The sequence below is a fragment of the Ictidomys tridecemlineatus genome, chromosome 7 (assembly GCF_052094955.1).
Source record: "Ictidomys tridecemlineatus isolate mIctTri1 chromosome 7, mIctTri1.hap1, whole genome shotgun sequence".
In the NCBI taxonomy this organism is placed as follows: domain Eukaryota; kingdom Metazoa; phylum Chordata; class Mammalia; order Rodentia; family Sciuridae; genus Ictidomys; species Ictidomys tridecemlineatus.
In genome coordinates, this window is record NC_135483.1 from 130,948,087 (window position 1) to 130,964,798 (window position 16,712).

At 32.4% G+C, this 16,712-nt stretch overlaps 2 protein-coding genes across 12 annotated transcripts in view; one reads left to right on the forward strand and one right to left on the reverse strand.

Annotated features, from left to right (window-relative positions):
• The window catches only part of LOC144365550 (uncharacterized), a 195,485-nt gene that overhangs the window by 112,316 nt on the left and 66,457 nt on the right, over positions 1-16,712 (reverse strand). The window lies entirely within an intron of this gene.
• Tank (TRAF family member associated NFKB activator) overlaps positions 1-16,712 on the forward strand; it is an 89,585-nt gene that overhangs the window by 70,943 nt on the left and 1,930 nt on the right. For all 5 annotated transcript variants that reach the window (XM_078017476.1, XM_078017475.1, XM_078017477.1 and 2 more), the window contains exons 5-7: positions 7,639-7,715; positions 8,363-8,478; positions 13,575-14,155. In XM_078017476.1, the coding sequence (XP_077873602.1) occupies positions 7,639-7,715; positions 8,363-8,478; positions 13,575-14,155 (774 nt within the window). The remainder of the gene's footprint in view (positions 1-7,638; positions 7,716-8,362; positions 8,479-13,574; positions 14,156-16,712) is intronic.

Below are 16,712 nucleotides of genomic sequence, written 5' to 3' on the forward strand. Positions count from 1 at the left end.
CTTACAAATTAAATTCCAAATTATGCAGAATGAGAGCTTTAAAAAAAACATTAGATTTTTATGGTGAAATCTCAGAAGAATGGAAGAATAAAAAACAATTTAATAGTTAAACTTCCATTATAACATTTATAAATCAAACAACATGCAAGAAATCAACCACCTGAAGACTTTGGAAACCAAACTTGACATATTTTGGAGGAGAATAAAAAATGTGAATCAAGTAATTGGCTAAAAATGAATTTCCAGTTTTCCAGAATTTTGTCCTGATAGTAGCCATAGTTGCAGTGGAGGCATAGCAGTAGCTTAAATTCCAGCAGAAAGCCCACTGTAATTCTTGCTAGAAGAACCAGGAAGGAGAATGAAACCAGAATAACTATGGTTACTAGAAAGTGAAGGAACCCTAGAGAAAGAGAACCCTAAATTCTGTTTAAACTCATTCCAAATCTCTGGCTCTCCCAAAGCTAACAGGACTAACTGAAAGCAGTTTGTAGTTAAGGTTAACCATCTGATCTGAGCTGCTGCTCTCCATGGAAGTGAGTTTGGAGTCAGCTAACCAATTTTTTTTATTGTTAAAACAAACATGCCAACACTTTCAGCACCATGTAACATAATAATTACTATGTTTAAGATATGGTCCAAAATTACTCAATATATGAAGAGCCCAGAAAATGTGACCCATTTACAAGAGAACAAATACCAATCCTGAGATGATTCTGAAATTCAAAGTATCAGGAAAGAACTTTATCAGCTACTACTTTTAAGTTCAGTTCTTTATTAGCAAATAGTTGAATTAAGAGTAGAAATAACAGTAAGATACCCCGTTCTTGTGCTTTTTTGTGTGTGACAGGCCAGTCTTAGAATCCTAGAGCTAGTTTGACTTGGTATAATATGTAAATGTTACCATTCTTTGTTTCCCTCTTTATGCTGGATAACTAACTGTAACATTTAGTTTCTCTAGCAGCCAAGGCCAAGGATTATGGCTGAGTAATTAAACACAGGCAAAAAGGCACAACTTCCAGTCACAACTACTCTATGTGCTAGAATTCAGACAAATTATTTGATCTCTCCAAAGCAAGCTAAGTTTGTAAGCAAACTTTAAACTCATCATTAAGTATTTAATATGTGAGGTTATGTAGACTAAGTTAAAAAATGCATGCAGATTAATTAATAGCTATTTTCAAGAAGATATCTTCTGTTCATCATGGTAATGGTAACAACTTTAAATTTGTACTTAACTCTGGAAAGCAGTATGGAGATTCCTCAAAAAACTAAGAATGGAACCATCATATGACCCAGGTGTCCCATTCCTTGCTATTTATCCAAAAGAACTAAAATCATCATACTATAGTGATATAGTTGCTTCAGTGTTCATAGAAGCACAGTTCACAAGAGCCAAATTATAAAGTTAGCCCAGATACCCAGCAATAGATGAATAGATTAAGAAAATGTAGTGTATAAACACAATGGAGTTTTACTTATTCATAAACAAGAATGAAATAATGGCATTTGTAGTGTATATACACAATGGAGTTTTACTTATTCATAAACAAGAATGAAATAATGGCATTTGCGAGTTAATGGATGGAATATCATGCTAAGTGAAATAAGCCAGATTCAGAAAATCAAGGATTGATGTTTTCTCTCATGTGGAAGCTAAAGCAAAATAAGGGAAAGCAGGTGTTGGGATGCACTTTCATAAATATATAGGGAAGATGAGTAGAAGATAAAGAATGGGAGGGAAGGTAGAAAAATAGGAAAGAGGGAAAATATGAAATGATTGTAACAAAATCATGTTATATACATGTATAAATTTGCCAAAGGGGATTTCACCATTATGCATATGTAGGAAGTACCAGTCAGAAAAAAATAAATGAGTGAAAGGAAGATTAGTAGAATAGAGGAAAGAATAAGGGCAGGGTGGAGGGGTGGAAAACTAGGGGTAATGGAGGTTGAAATTAAATTCCTTGTGTGTATGATTTTGTCAGAACAAACCCAAACATTATGCATAATTGTAATGCTCTAATTTTTTTAAAAAATCTTTTTGGTTAAAGAAAAAGATTTTCCCAACTCAGTTCTGTTTAAGCATAGTGTTTAGGGAAACAAAGAAAGGAGTATGAGAAGCCTTACTTAAGTTGGTCTTAACTTACACAATTTCTATTGAATGGCATCCCCACAATTAATATCTACCTCTTACGAAAATAAATTCAAAAAGAAATATATAGATGGTACTTAATATAAAGTAAAAGACTTTAAAAACATAATTTCAAAAGTATTAATCTTATTTCAAATTAATGTCAGAATTGAAATTATAATAATTGAGATAGTACTGGTAAAAGATTTTACCTTTCTTAAAAAGCATGTTGTATCATAGAATTGGTAGAGATGGGGGGGGGTTATATTAAATCAGAACTCTGTAAAAAAAACTTGGAAGTAATTAGGGTGTTTAATTTTATTTTTATATTGTTTATTTTTTTGCCACTTCCTTCAGAACTCTGGGATGAATCCCATTTTGCCCTGGAGTTGTTCCCACACTGGCAGTGGGTTTGCCTAGCACACTGTGTCATGCAGAACAGATTTTGTTCCTCTTGCTTTGCTAGGTTTTCAGGAATGTTAAGGAGGGTGTGAGAACCAAAGATTTTGTATGTCCATGAATTCCTATAGATTAAATACAGTTTCTTTGTATTTTTTATCTTTTGTCTTCAAACTTATTTTACTATGCTTTTATACTTATTTTTATTAAATTTCCTTTCAAAATGTTTTTCTAGTTCTGTTTTACACCTGAATCTTTTCCTTTTCTCCTTCTCCTTAATTTAGCCAAATCCAATGTTTGACTTCATCATCCATTTTTACCTCAGTGTATGCGTATGTATAACTGGTAAGGAAATTTTCAACCTCAGTCTGTTCTTTAACATTTCATTCTTAAGTTTCAAAAATCTAGATGATAAGTGAGTCCTTACTTCCAGTTTATTTTTTCACTATTTATTTTAACTTTTCTATAGTAAATCCTATCAAACTAGTTATTTATATCATAGGTGTTCACAGTTTATATTTCCTTTACCAATCCATCCTTTTATTACCTTGGTGTATTTCTTGGTTTACATTATTCAAAGTAAGAGCATAATTCACTTTTCTGTTTTAAGAGCATAATTCTGTTGAGCATCATCCAGAAACTAAACAAAAATTGACTATGCTTAGTTGCCTGAACCACCAAAAAGTAAATATTTCTTTGCATTTAAGGCTCCCAACTAAAGTTAAGAGGGCGTCTTTGATATGAGCTCTGGAATAAAGTGATAGGCATTGCTATAGATCAAATACGTGCCATCAAGAACTTCACTTCTTTATTTAAAATTAGCCTTTTAGGGAAGGGAAAGTAGCTCAGTGACACAGTGCTTGCCTACCAGGCACAAAGCCTTGGATTCAATCCCCAGCAATGTAAAAATAAATAACTATAGTCTTTTCAAGGTAAAGTTCTTTATATATGAGAAAATGTGCATTATGTTAAAGAGTTTAGTCAAATCGTTTTTTAAAAGTTCCACAAGTCTATATAATTTTACTTTCATTTTTAGTAGCATCTATAACAAAGATAACTGTAAGGGAAAATATACATTTCTTTTTTTGAGAAGTTGCTATATACCAAATCCTGGAAGGTAACCCAAAACATTTTTTTCCTTCTAGTGTTGGGGATCAAATCCAGGGCTTTGCACATGCTAGGCAAGTGGTCTTCCTCTGAGCCACATCCCTAGCTCATTTTCCATTGTCTTTTCATTAAGAATAAACCTGTAGTTGTATGCAGTGGCACACACCTATAATCCTAACAACTTGGAAGACAGATGCAGGGAGATTGCAAGTTTTTGAGGCAAGGCTGGGCAACTTAGTGAGATCCTGTCTCAAAATAAAATTTTAAAAAGGGGGGAGGGCTGGGGAACTGAGGATATAGCTTAGTGGTAAAGCACCCCTAGATTCACTCCCCAGTACCAAGTAAATAAATAAACAAACTTGAGCCTGTATGGTTACACACAACTATAATCAGAGATACTCAGAAGGCTGAGGCAACAGGATCAAAAGTTTAAGGCCAGCATGGGCAACTTAGTGAGATCCTGTCTCAAAATAAAAACAATAACTCAGGGCCTGGATTGTGGCTCAGCAGTAGAGCACTTGCCTAGCATGTACAAGGTCCTAGATTCAATCCTCAGTACCACATAAAAGTAAATAAATAAGGATATTTTTTAAAAACATAACTCAGTAGTAGAGAGCTTGTGTAGTATGCATGAGGCCTTGGATTCGATGCCCAGCCCAGCACAGCAAAATAATAAGTAAGTAAATCTAGTTTTAGACTAGCAAAATATTAGCTACTCATTTTTCTCCTTTTTAAATATTATTTAATATTAAACAACATATATTTTTATAATACCTAAAGTTGAAGTTTAAATTGATTTACACTAAGTCAAAATTCTCTTAATTCACATAAGAGGAAATTTAAGGAAACATTTCACAACATCCAACTGTTTCAGATGGGTTTATCTTAATGGATTTAGTTGAATGACTTTTCCAGTGCCATACTGGATGTGTATTTGACATGTAAAACTCATTTCAGCATTCATTCTACAAGATTCACATTTCCAAACTGGTAGTTGGAACAGCTTATGATGTTAAGTATTTTAAGTTTTAGTATCTTAAAATAAATTCATTTGTTGAATGATGTAGTGCTTAAAATCTAAAATAATATTTAAAAATTCTCTTGCATTCTTATTTGAAGTTAAAATAACCTCATCTTCCTGAAGTACAGGACCCACTCAGATAATATTTGAGAATAGAAAAAAAAAATTTAAATATCTTTTTCTATTGTTTACTTACTCTGAGATGCTCACCAAACAGAGGAATCTTCATTAAGTAAGGTAATAGCATCAAAAAGAAAGTCTGAATTTCTAAGAAAAGTATTCAAGTCGCCATTGACTTTTATCAGTCCTAAATCCTTTGAAAAATAATTTTTTGTAGTGATAGATGGACAGCATGCCTTTATTTTATTTGTTTATTTTTATGTGGTGCTGAGGATTGAACCCAGTGCCTCATATGTGTAAGACAAGAACTCTGCCACTGAGCTACAGCCCCAGCCCTGAAAAATAAATTATTGTCTTCAGAAAGTCGTGTAAGACTGCTACAGTGGAAAATAACATCAATATGCTATACCCATGCTAAATAAACCCTACTTCAAAACATCTGTCAGGAAACTGCTCGCCTTTTTTTTTTTTTTTTTGGTTTGGTTTTGGTTTTGTTTTTTTCCCAATTAGCATGTTAAGAAGTCCCTTTTTGAAATTTTTTTATTGGATGCCACTCTGATTTTTCATTTGACATACATGAGCAGATTAATTTAGTATGAATGATAGAAGGTGTAGATATTGCTTAGTATAACCAGTAATGCTTTTCTTAAGTAACAGAACAAACATAATAGTAAGTAGAGCTTTGTTCTTTACCTTCGTGGCTCAGGAGGCCAAGGCAGGAGTATTGAAAAGTTCAAAGCCAGACTCAGAGCCTTTCCTTAAGTAACTCAGTGAGACCCTGTCTCTAAATAAAATACAAAAACAGGTTGGAGATGTAACTCAGCAGTTAAGTGCCCCAGGATTCACTCCTCAGTACCAAAAAGGGGAAAAAAAAAAAAAAGAAAGAAACTAAATTTAGATACTTAATAGAAATCCCTAAGTGAGTCTTCCCTTTACCCTCTGCCTAAACACCCAGGGCATCTTTTTACAACAAATTCACACACACTAGTTATCAAATCCAAACATCACAGAAGTAAATTGGCACCAGTTAATTTACTAAGACAAACAAAAGTTTATTATTCTTTTCCAGCCTTTTCTTTCGCCTATCTTCATCTCCACTAGATTTTAATGATTCTTTAACCTTTCAGAAGCAGTCATTCCTAGTTTCTGTCAAAACCAGAATTGGAAACTAGGATATCATCTTTACCACTTTCTGTAATACATCTTCAGTTTTAGGCTAAAATTACAAAGTAATTCTTTTTGGTTCTTTCTAGGTCCTAATAAAATAACATATTAAGAATTTTTAATAGTAATTTTTCAAAGGAAGCCATTTCATTTAATATAAACACTTCATTATTATTTAACATATTAATTGCCAAATAATTTTATTCTATTTATATCTGCTCTGACTTTTTGATGTGGTTTTAATAATATAATCTATTTAAAAGTTGTTTTGTCGTAGTGTCCTAAATGATTGGCTAGCTTTAAAATGTTACCTCTCTTCCTGTCCATACTAAAATCTGTTAAGTGTTTTAATTGTACTTAATGCCAAAGAATAACCTTGTCTGCCACTTTTAAAAACAAACTGTGATTGTGAAAATGTCTTCTGACTACTTTTTAAAAAGCTCGGTAAAACAGTTTTAGTTCAGAAGGCGTGGCCTAAATGTTTGCTAGACAGAGTATGCAGGAAGAAAATGATCTTTTTTTTTTACCTCAGTACCATGATATAATATATAAAATCAAACTGTTTATATTGCCAACATTTTATTTTACTAATTCTATGCTACTGCAAAATAATACTATGGTGTAGGGTATTCATTTAGGAAAAAGCTAGGAAATGAGAGCAATATATACTGGAGAACATGTTAATTTTAAGGAAAACAAACTGAAATCAAGTCTTTGTCATCTTAGAGGACAAGTAAGACTCCTAACATATTCAAAGCAATCTTTTGAAAAGCAAAATTAAAAGGGGAGATACTCAGGTGATAAAACAATTAAGTAAAAATTGTCATTTTACTAATAGTGACAGTGACCTTAATTGAAGAAGATCAAAAGTCACCAAAGATATGTCCTCTGATTTGGATTTGAATTTGAATTATATAGTTTGGGCTGAATTATGATTATATAATAGCTATTCTTCAAATCTCAGAATTTGTTAGTTTGTAGCTTCAGAAAGTACACAAAGATTTCTACATATATTTAAAGACTTTTTAAAAATCTGAACCATAGAATATAAAGTATTACAACATGTTCTTTAGTGTTGACTTGGATTTCCAAGATCAAAACAATTGTAATACCAGTGTAAGCCACAGGGTGGGAGTGAAAGGCAAGAACTTGTATTGAAGCAGCTTAAATGCATAATTACATGATCTTTATAAATCTTAAAAATGCTTGTTAAGTAATAAGTAGCTGTAGCTTGGTTTTATTTTTTCTTCCTCTTACTACAGCTGCATTCCTTAGCAAAGAACCTACAAAAACAAAGACATTAATACATATAGGCCATTATTAGTATTATCAAAAGGAGTTAACATAAAGGTTTTACTCAATTTCTAGTCATATGAGGTGCTTGGTATCACAGTAGCAATTTTATCAATAATTGAATTTGTGAAATTCCTTGAATTGCCAGTACTGAATAACTGAAGAATTACTATCAAATTACCAAAATGCTTCATGCTTTAAACTTTTTATTTTTATTTTCCTTTCTCCTTTATCTCATTTAAAGAAAAAATTCTGTTGGACATCATAAACTATTATATATTTTGTGTATATATGTACACTCCCTCAATTTGTTTTTCAATGGAGAAGATAACCAAATCTGTTAACCAAATCTCGTTTGAGTTTGGAAGCAATTTAAAGTATGATCATTTTTTGTATCTTTAAGGTGAGAAGACAAGAGGTTTCTCCTCCTAGAAAAGAAACTTCACCAAGGAGTCTTGGCATTCCTTCATTCCATGAAAGGTAGTTCTGCATCCTTTTTTGCCAGCTCTTAAAAATTACAAATTTTGAAATATGCAGTACTTTATATATATATATATATATATATTTTTTTTTTTTTTTAATTTTAGCAGTTGTAAGAAAACAACTCTCTTTTAGAACTGGAAGAAACCAACCAAGGCTCCTACACGTTAAAATGACCTAAATAAGTCATACAGTTAATAGCAGAGCTAGAAGTAAAAGTTGAATTTTCTAAAGTTCTACTATTTCAATAGACCATGTATTGTGGTCACATTATTTTATATGGATGAATCCTATTGTGAACCTTATCAAAGTGAGGAATATTTTATAATTCTATTTACGATGTTTACAGAGAAAAAAAGTCTGTACATTGAAGTTAATGTGTGAATAAGCCAGCATTAATGTGATGTGTGAATAAGTAGATATTCTGATCTACACTACATTTATGTATTAGAACTTTTAATTTAGCACTTATTTTGTGCCTGGTTCTCCAAACATTAGAGTTGCTTTTGGGGACATTTTCTACAAATTTAAAATAACTTTTAACATTTCTTTAATTTAGTGGTACATAAAATAGTGGTATGTAAATTTTATTATGATAAAAAATATTTGGAGTTAGTTTACATTTTTAAATATTGATTTGTTTTTAGGGGTAATATAGAGAAGACTTTCTGGGATCTCAAAGAAGAATTCCATAGAATTTGCATTCTAGCAAAAGCACAAAAAGACCACTTAAGCAAACTTAACATACCAGACATTGCAACTGGTAAGGTTTGATTTAACTTTCAGTCATTTTGATTATGTTGGTTGAATTCGTTTGAATGTGAAATATTTGTGAATGGCTTCTTAAGTGCTAAGGATCTCCATCTTACCCCACACCCACTTATACTTGAATTTTGTGCTGTATTAAGTTCTGTAATGTATTATGTGCTGTGATTATTGGCTTTTTTTTCCTCTCTATCTTCATTATACATGATATATATAGACTGAATTGAATGACCCAATTACTAGTCGGCTTGATTAGAAATCCCATCTTAAAAAAATACAAAATAAGTATAAAATATGCCTCTCAAAGTTTTTGGTTGCTATTTAGAGGTCATATTGCACTTTAACTCATATGTTAGTAAGCAGCCTTGAAGAAACACTACCACATATGAGCTAAGTAAAACGATAGCATCAGGTTTGTTTTTAACTTCTACCTAAAATTACATTGAACTCTATGAATAGTTTCTGATAATTTGGTTCAAGAATGAAAATCTAGTATGCACATTTCCTAAGGGCCATTTCTATTGGAGGCACAAAAAATAAACTTAGTATTAAATACAACTTAAAAAGAATATCTATTTTACATATGTGTTGCTGTGTGTTATTTAAAAGTTCTGCCCTTCCCTAAAGTCCCAGACTGGTTTAGTTAAGTATTAATAGCAAAATACCAGAGATTGAGTCTGATAACAAGCACTTCTGTAAACAAAAGGAAAGTAAACTGATCATTTGTAATGATAAATTCTCTTTTACCCTTGTGAGTTATTCTGCAGATAATTCCCAAGTGATGTGATTTACAGTTTTCACTCTGAACCATACTGCAGCAATACTGACTAGCACCCCTTTAATTAAAGATCACATTTATAGCTCTAACATCTAAGCTGTTTAAAAATCATATTACAGTCAAATTTTGCTTCCTGCAACTACTGTATTTTGTTTTCAGAAAAGCTATACAGTGTAGTGAGGAAGAAACAAAACAATCTCTATAAATAGGCATATTTTTGTTTCTTCCCCTTTCTTACCCCTACATACCCCAAAAGAACTCAATTTCTTCATCTTAATTTTTGACATTTTCATGAGAAATTGATCTTTGGACAGACTAAAGATATTGTGTCTGAAGCAAATATTTTTATTTAAAATATGCTAGCTACGTGGAGATGTAGTACCTAGAATTTATAAATATGCTTTGTGAACATCAACATCTTATCAAAACATTGCAATGGTGATATATTCTTTGCTACACAGAGAACATACCCCATTATCAATGGCTTAATACTTTGACCATTTTTAAATTGCACAGGTCTAAATCTGAGTATGTATCTGTCAACTAGAACACTGGGTGTTTAACTTCAATTTCTTTCCTACTAAAACTGCTTCCTAGCATTATTCTTATGCTTTATATAACTATGTCACAAATAATAAATAACAACATTATTCTTGAAATATTTTAGATATTTTATGCTAGAAAATTCACTGACATTTTGTTTGGTCCAAATAGAAACCAAAACATCAAATATTTTGCCCTAACAGTAGTAGATCAAATGGGAAGAAAGAAATAGGAATTAAAGATACCTATTTAGAGTTTTCAAATATGTATTCTACTTTGAATGAAAATATAGAGGAAGTATTTAAAAAATGATTTGTATAATAAATCTGGAAAACAGTATATTTAACAATTTTGTCCCTATGTTATTTTTTGTTAAAATTTGATTTTTACTTTAAAAGAACTGAATATTTATTTGTTTTAAAATGATGAGTTAATAGAATTGTACATTTCCTGTTTATTACTTTATTTTTTCTATTCACCCACATATGGCAATAGTCTTGAGAAAGGATAAAGATAGAAATTTATGTTTAGCAAATATGTCTTAAGGAAAAATTGTGTTTGATCCAAAGGGAGGATCCTATTTCATTGGCAATTAGGAAAGAAGAATATATAGGATTAGGGATTACAATCGGGTAAATTTTTTTTTGTCAGTATTAATGGTAATTAGACTGAGAAGTAATCTAATGAGTAGCTGTACTCAGAATTTGGGAATTTTTTGCATCTTGCTTGCTTTTCCTTCCCTGAAACAGACAAAATAGAAAAACTATTTGCTCACCTCAACATGGTTCTCTGTATGGTGTCAGGATGACAAGTATTTTCATGCAGCTCATTTGACTTTTAAGTTTTCTAAGCTCAGATTTCTTAGGAATCCTGGGTTTAAATCTCCCTTCAATAGATATTTACTCTCATCACATGAGCAGATTAACTCAAATTATTTTAATGTGGTTGAAGTTGTATACCAGCTAGCTGTGCTAAAAGAAAATATCAGCTTTATTACAGCTGTTTGATTTCTCCATGTTTTCTTTGCAAGGGGGATAGGTCAACTGCAAGGAAAGTAATTTCAAGCACTTTTCTGTCAATTTGAGGACTCCTCTCTATATATAGAAACCAACATGTTCAATTTAGCATAATGGTTCCGAGTGAGTACAGACTCAAGTTTAAGACTGCTTGGGTTCCAGTGCCAGATGTACCACTCACTAGCTGTGTAGCCTTGGAATTAACCTTTCCATCTCCCAGTTTGTTCACACAGGAATTGGGGATAATAATAGTGCCTACCTTGAGATTATTCTGAGTACTAAATGAATTAAGACACATATAACAATTACAACAGTGCATGGCACATGAAAGGGCATTTAATGTTAATAGCTGTTGCCATTAGCAGCAGCAACAGATTCTAAAGCATTCACCCTGATCTTGTGAAGATCATTTAATAAGTCTTTCCTCCTTCTCAGGTGTTACAGAATTTGATTACTGTTTCCTAGAATCTCTTGCCACCCTCAAGTCTACTGTCAGGAAAAATGACTACTTGAGAGTTAATGGACTGTTCAAGAACCTTGGAGTCAGAGAAATCCAACTAAGCAATTGAGCTTGTTTTCAATTATAGTACTCTTAGTCACAGAGTATGTAGTAAAGTAGGTTATTATTCTAGACTCTGTGAAGAAAAGAATCAGATTCATTCAGAATTCATTTATTGAGGGCATACTGTGTGCCAGGCACAGGGCAGGATACTGGACAGGAAAGTGAGAAACAGAACATAATTTAGGACCTCAGAAAATCTACTGTAATGGGAGAAAGAGAGGCATCCATAGAAATATAACACACAGTGTTCAGTCCTCAGGGCACCTAAGAGTCATGGGAGAACCATCCAGAGAAACTAATGTCTAGGCTAAGATATGAAGAGCAAATTAAGAGTTGGGCAAAGAGAATGGGAAAAGACAGGACAAATCAGGCAATTTGCACAGCATGTGAGGTCCAAAGACAAGAGTATGATTATTTTGGAAAACTGCACAAAGTTCATTACATGTGGAGTATGAAGTAAAGTGGGTATGGTGAAAAGTAAGGATGGAAAAGGTGACCAAGGGGCCAGTTTTGAACAATTATAAATGTTTTTCTAAGGACTAAGGGTTTGGGGAGTCTTATTAGGAAGATAAAATGACCAGATTTGAACTTCAGAAAAATTATTTTCAGAAAGAGGATAGAAGGGAAAGTTGCAATATAGAGAAAAAATTGAATATGAGACGACTTTAGAAGCATGGAAGCATCTCAAAGGTTGTAATAATCTAGTAAGAGGCGATGGTGTGGACGAAAGAGAAGTAGTAGGTATATGACTGGATGACTAAAGAAGTTGGTTGCATATCATATCCAAAGACAAGATATCCTGTGTCAGAATGTGCTTTAGCAAAGGATAGAGAGGTGTCATGAAACTACAAAAGTCAGAGGAATACAAAGGAACTGACATTTGTTAGATGGCTACAAACATGGATAGAAACCATGCAAGGTGCTCGGTGCACCCTATTCACTTAAACCCACATCACTGTGACTGTACTCAGTGATGTACAACTTCACTGGTAACAATCTTTTTATGATGCTAATTTTTTAAAATTTTTACTATTTATCCACTGAATAAGAATACTTACATTACCAAACTCACTGCCCTCTTAAAATGACATTGTGGAGCATAAGTTAACTTTTTCTAGTATCTGAGTATCATTAACATGGGAAATGCTTTGATCTTTTTTTCTTTTTGTATTGCAAAATATAACTCTTTTTGATCTTATGTTATTAGTAGTGGTTTCTGAGATCTTACATCTGCATTTTTGTTTTTCTTGCCTCCCATGCTTCCAGCTCTTATTGATTTCTTTCCTGCTTTAACAATTCATACCCCCTTTTAATTTGCTGTTTCAAACCAGCTATGAGCTAAAGAAACATCAAGCTCATTTGAATAAATCTAAAGTGAGAATAGAACTTAATTCATTTATCTATGGACTTGAAGCTCTGACTCCTCAGAAGTTCTTTCTTTCTAGTTTTTGACTATGTCCTATATAGCTGAATTTGTTGAATAACTAGGGTTTTACTTAGAACTACATCAGCCCTGGTGCCTACGTGATATCCACAACCCCTTTTTTGTATGAGAAAATCATACATTCACATGCGGTTTTCTTTACATGCATCCCCAAATTGCATCTTTTGCCTCCATCCTCTTCCTTCTTCCCAGCCTCCATCACTGCTCCCTCATATTATTGAGAGCAGGATTTTTCAAAGTAGACAAAGGCTAAACTGATTAATGAGATACTTAGTTACACAGTGATACTGGGGGGGAATAAATCACCTAATTCATATAGTAAATAATAAATGACTTAATTTACATATATATACCTAGTAAGTATTTTCCCTTTTAACAACTTAGTTGTCTAAGCAAGCTCACAGTTGCGGTTTCCGATATTGACAAAATGTTTAAATGTATGCGCTATAAGCAAATGTTTTTTTAAGTGTGGAGCAGTGTAACTGTGAACAAAAATGCAAAGCTCACAGCAAAAGACCTAGGAAAAGACAAAGTAGTTAAACTGTTACTAATAAGCTTGTTCTACTTCACCTGCTACAGGCCGATAATATTCCTATGCAAGATGGTAGCAATGTAAAAACCCCAATTGTTTTCAATTGTCATAATAACCAAAAGAAAAAATAATACTTATAAGTTCAAAGCTGATTGAACAAATTTTTAAGAATGATTTGAATGTAAATGTTTCCTTTTTGTGTTCTTTTGTTCCCCCCAGAAACACAGTGCTCTGTGCCTATACAGTGTACGGATAAAACAGATAAACAAGAAGCGCTGTTTAAGCCTCAGGCTAAAGATGATATAAATAGAGGTGCACCATGCATCACATCTGTCACACCAAGAGGACTGGGCCAGGATGAGGAAGACACCTCTTTTGAATCACTTTCTAAATTCAATGTCAAGTTTCCACCTACGGACAGTGACTCTACTTTTTTGCATAGCACTCCAGAGAGACCCAACATCTTTGGTCCTAGCACATCTGAGGCAGTGTGCCAGGACAAATTTAATATGGAGCTCAGAAACAACACAGGAAACTTTCTTAAGACAGAAGAAACTCTGTTCGAAATTCAGGGAATTGACCCCATAGCTTCAGCTATACAAAACCTTAAAACAACTGACATAACAAAACCCTCAAATCTTGTGAACACTTGTATCAGGACAACTCTGGATAGAGCTCCATGCTTTCCTCCTGGAGACCAAAATGCGTTATATGTAAAAACATTCCCACTTCAGGACCCAACAGATGCACCTTTTTCCTCACTGGATTCCCCAGGAAAAGCTATCCGAGGACCACAGCAGGTAACTGTTTTGCATTAACATATTTTATTATGTGTGAACACACATTTTGCCACACGTGCACAGATATGCCTCTCTTTTAGATTATCGGACATCCTTTTGAAATTAATAATTAGCCAAAGTTAAAAAGCTTTCAGTAAAACATGCAAGTCCTGTGATAAAGGACACAAAATTTTAAAAGATGCATATGCTAAAGCTCTATCATAAAATTTATGACAGATTTTAAAATGCATGTAAGCCTTATCCATATCTAGTATGGTACCAGTTTCTTAGTCTCTTATTCAAAGCTTGTTTACTTGTACTAACAGAATTCATCATTAAATTTCATAATGTGAAATAAATGGTGTTTATCTATTAAAAAGTTTGTATATATCATACTGAATCTTCATAGGAACACAGTTATCTATAAGTAAATTATTGCATAATATATTCCTATTTATCAAAATAAATTGTCATTTAATACTTCTATTCTCAGTTTTACAGTACATAGATCTGTAAGGTTTAATGCTTGTTTTGGTTGCTAATCTGGCACTAATATCGCCACCTAATACATTTTTTAAATAGTGTCTACATATGTGTGGTTTTAGTCAAATATTTAATGTTTCCAACAAGCTTGAAGACTACTTATAGCCTACCAGTCCACTTTTACTCTCCCTTGTAGGTTCAGATTCTACCACAGAATGATTCTATTTGTTTAAAAAAAAAAAAGTTATAATGCCTGAGGGCAAATTAAAAATACATAATTGTTACAGTAAACAGAAGCTTATAAAAATACAGATTGACAAATATCTATATAACTTGCAAACATTTGTTTGATGGTCTCTGCTTTGAGATATTTAATTTTTTAAAACACTTGATTAAATATCCTTTGGCTTTAAGTACTCCTATAGGTTATAGACTTTTTCATCAACATGCAAAGAAGGCAGTAGTCAAGCAGTAGTGTATTTTAGTATGGGAAAAACTAGGCATTGCTGACAAGCCTTAGTTTTAAACTCACTTATGTTCTACATTGTACCTTATTTCACATCAGTCTCAGTTATAGTTGTTACTAAATGAAACAAATTAAACAATTTCATTTATTGCAAGTAGAATTCCTGCAGAGCTGTGAACTGTATCAGTTCTAATGCTTGTTACTTTTTTCTCCTTTATCTCTCTTGCCTGTTCTTTGACTAGTTAGTCTGTGCATGCATGTTTCAGTAGATGGCACCCTGTATTGTACATTTGCTTTCTATACTGCAGCAAGGGAAACAGCTGGTATGTGATTACAACTTGATGGAAAAGTATTCAACTTAAAAAATGCAGGAGAATTGGTGTTGAGCTATCACAAGACATGGGGCATAAGGTTAGACAATTGATATTTTAGCAGAAAAAGCAAAAAAATTAGTATGATTTGAAGGCTATGTTACAGTTTCGGATTGAAAGAATAGTTCTTAAAATGGGTTTTAAAAACATTTTAGTATTTTATTAGTATTAATAAAGTTCAGGGCTGGAGTTGTAGCTCAGTGGTAGAGCACTTGCCTCGTGTGTGTGTGTGTGTGTGTGTGTGTGTGTGTGTGTGTGTGTGGCACTAGGTTTTATTCTCAGCACCGCATATAAATAAATTAAAATAAAGGTCCATCAAAATTTTTTTAAAATAAAGTTCATATAATGAATACAAAATTCTTGAGTTGTGGAGCTGGAATTGTGGCTCAGTGGTAGAGCACTTGCTTAGCATGTGTTAGGCACTGTGTTCAATTCTCAGCACCACATACAAATAAATAGTTTAAAAATTTCATCAACAACTAATAAAAATATTTTTTAAAAATTCTTGAGTTGTTCATAGTAATAGAAGTGATTTTGGTTACATATTACAAGTTTTTACTTTATATCAATCAGTACTACTAAACACCTATTTTATACATGCAGTTATGATAGCAAAGATTTAAAAACGATCAGCTTATTTTTGTTCCATGTGATATTTCTAACTTTTGTTGAGTCAGTGATTGGGCTCCTAACTAAACTCTATGAAGAGACTAAATCTGAACTATTAGATAGTTCCTACTATAGATCCTACTGGAGAAGGATTTTTGAAGATAAATTGGCAGTGGAAGATTGGCTTATCAAATTTGGAAACTAAATTACTTCTAGGTTAAATTTTTTAAATCTTCTATCTGTAGCCATATCAATTTTTCATTAAACCTTTTTTGTTTAAAATGCAGATAGGAAAATTTGTTTCTTAATTAGCTCAACTAAATTTTTGTTTATATACTCATGACAATTTTTTCATAGAAAATATTTTTCTAAAAAAAATTATTTTGCCCCAAATTTTACATAATCTCCATTTTAAATATTACTATATTTCTTATGAAAAGAATTAAGTCCATGTTATTATAAGCCCTTTATACTGAATCTTCCTGCATAGACATATTTTATGTATTTACACAGAGTGTATATCTGTCCAGTAAGATGTTTATAAGAAAACAGGCCATGCTTTTTTTCAATTAATAATATACTATTTATGTAATAAATGATTGTTTAACTGAAATGAAGGAAGTTAAGGGAATGAAAACTGTCAGATGCT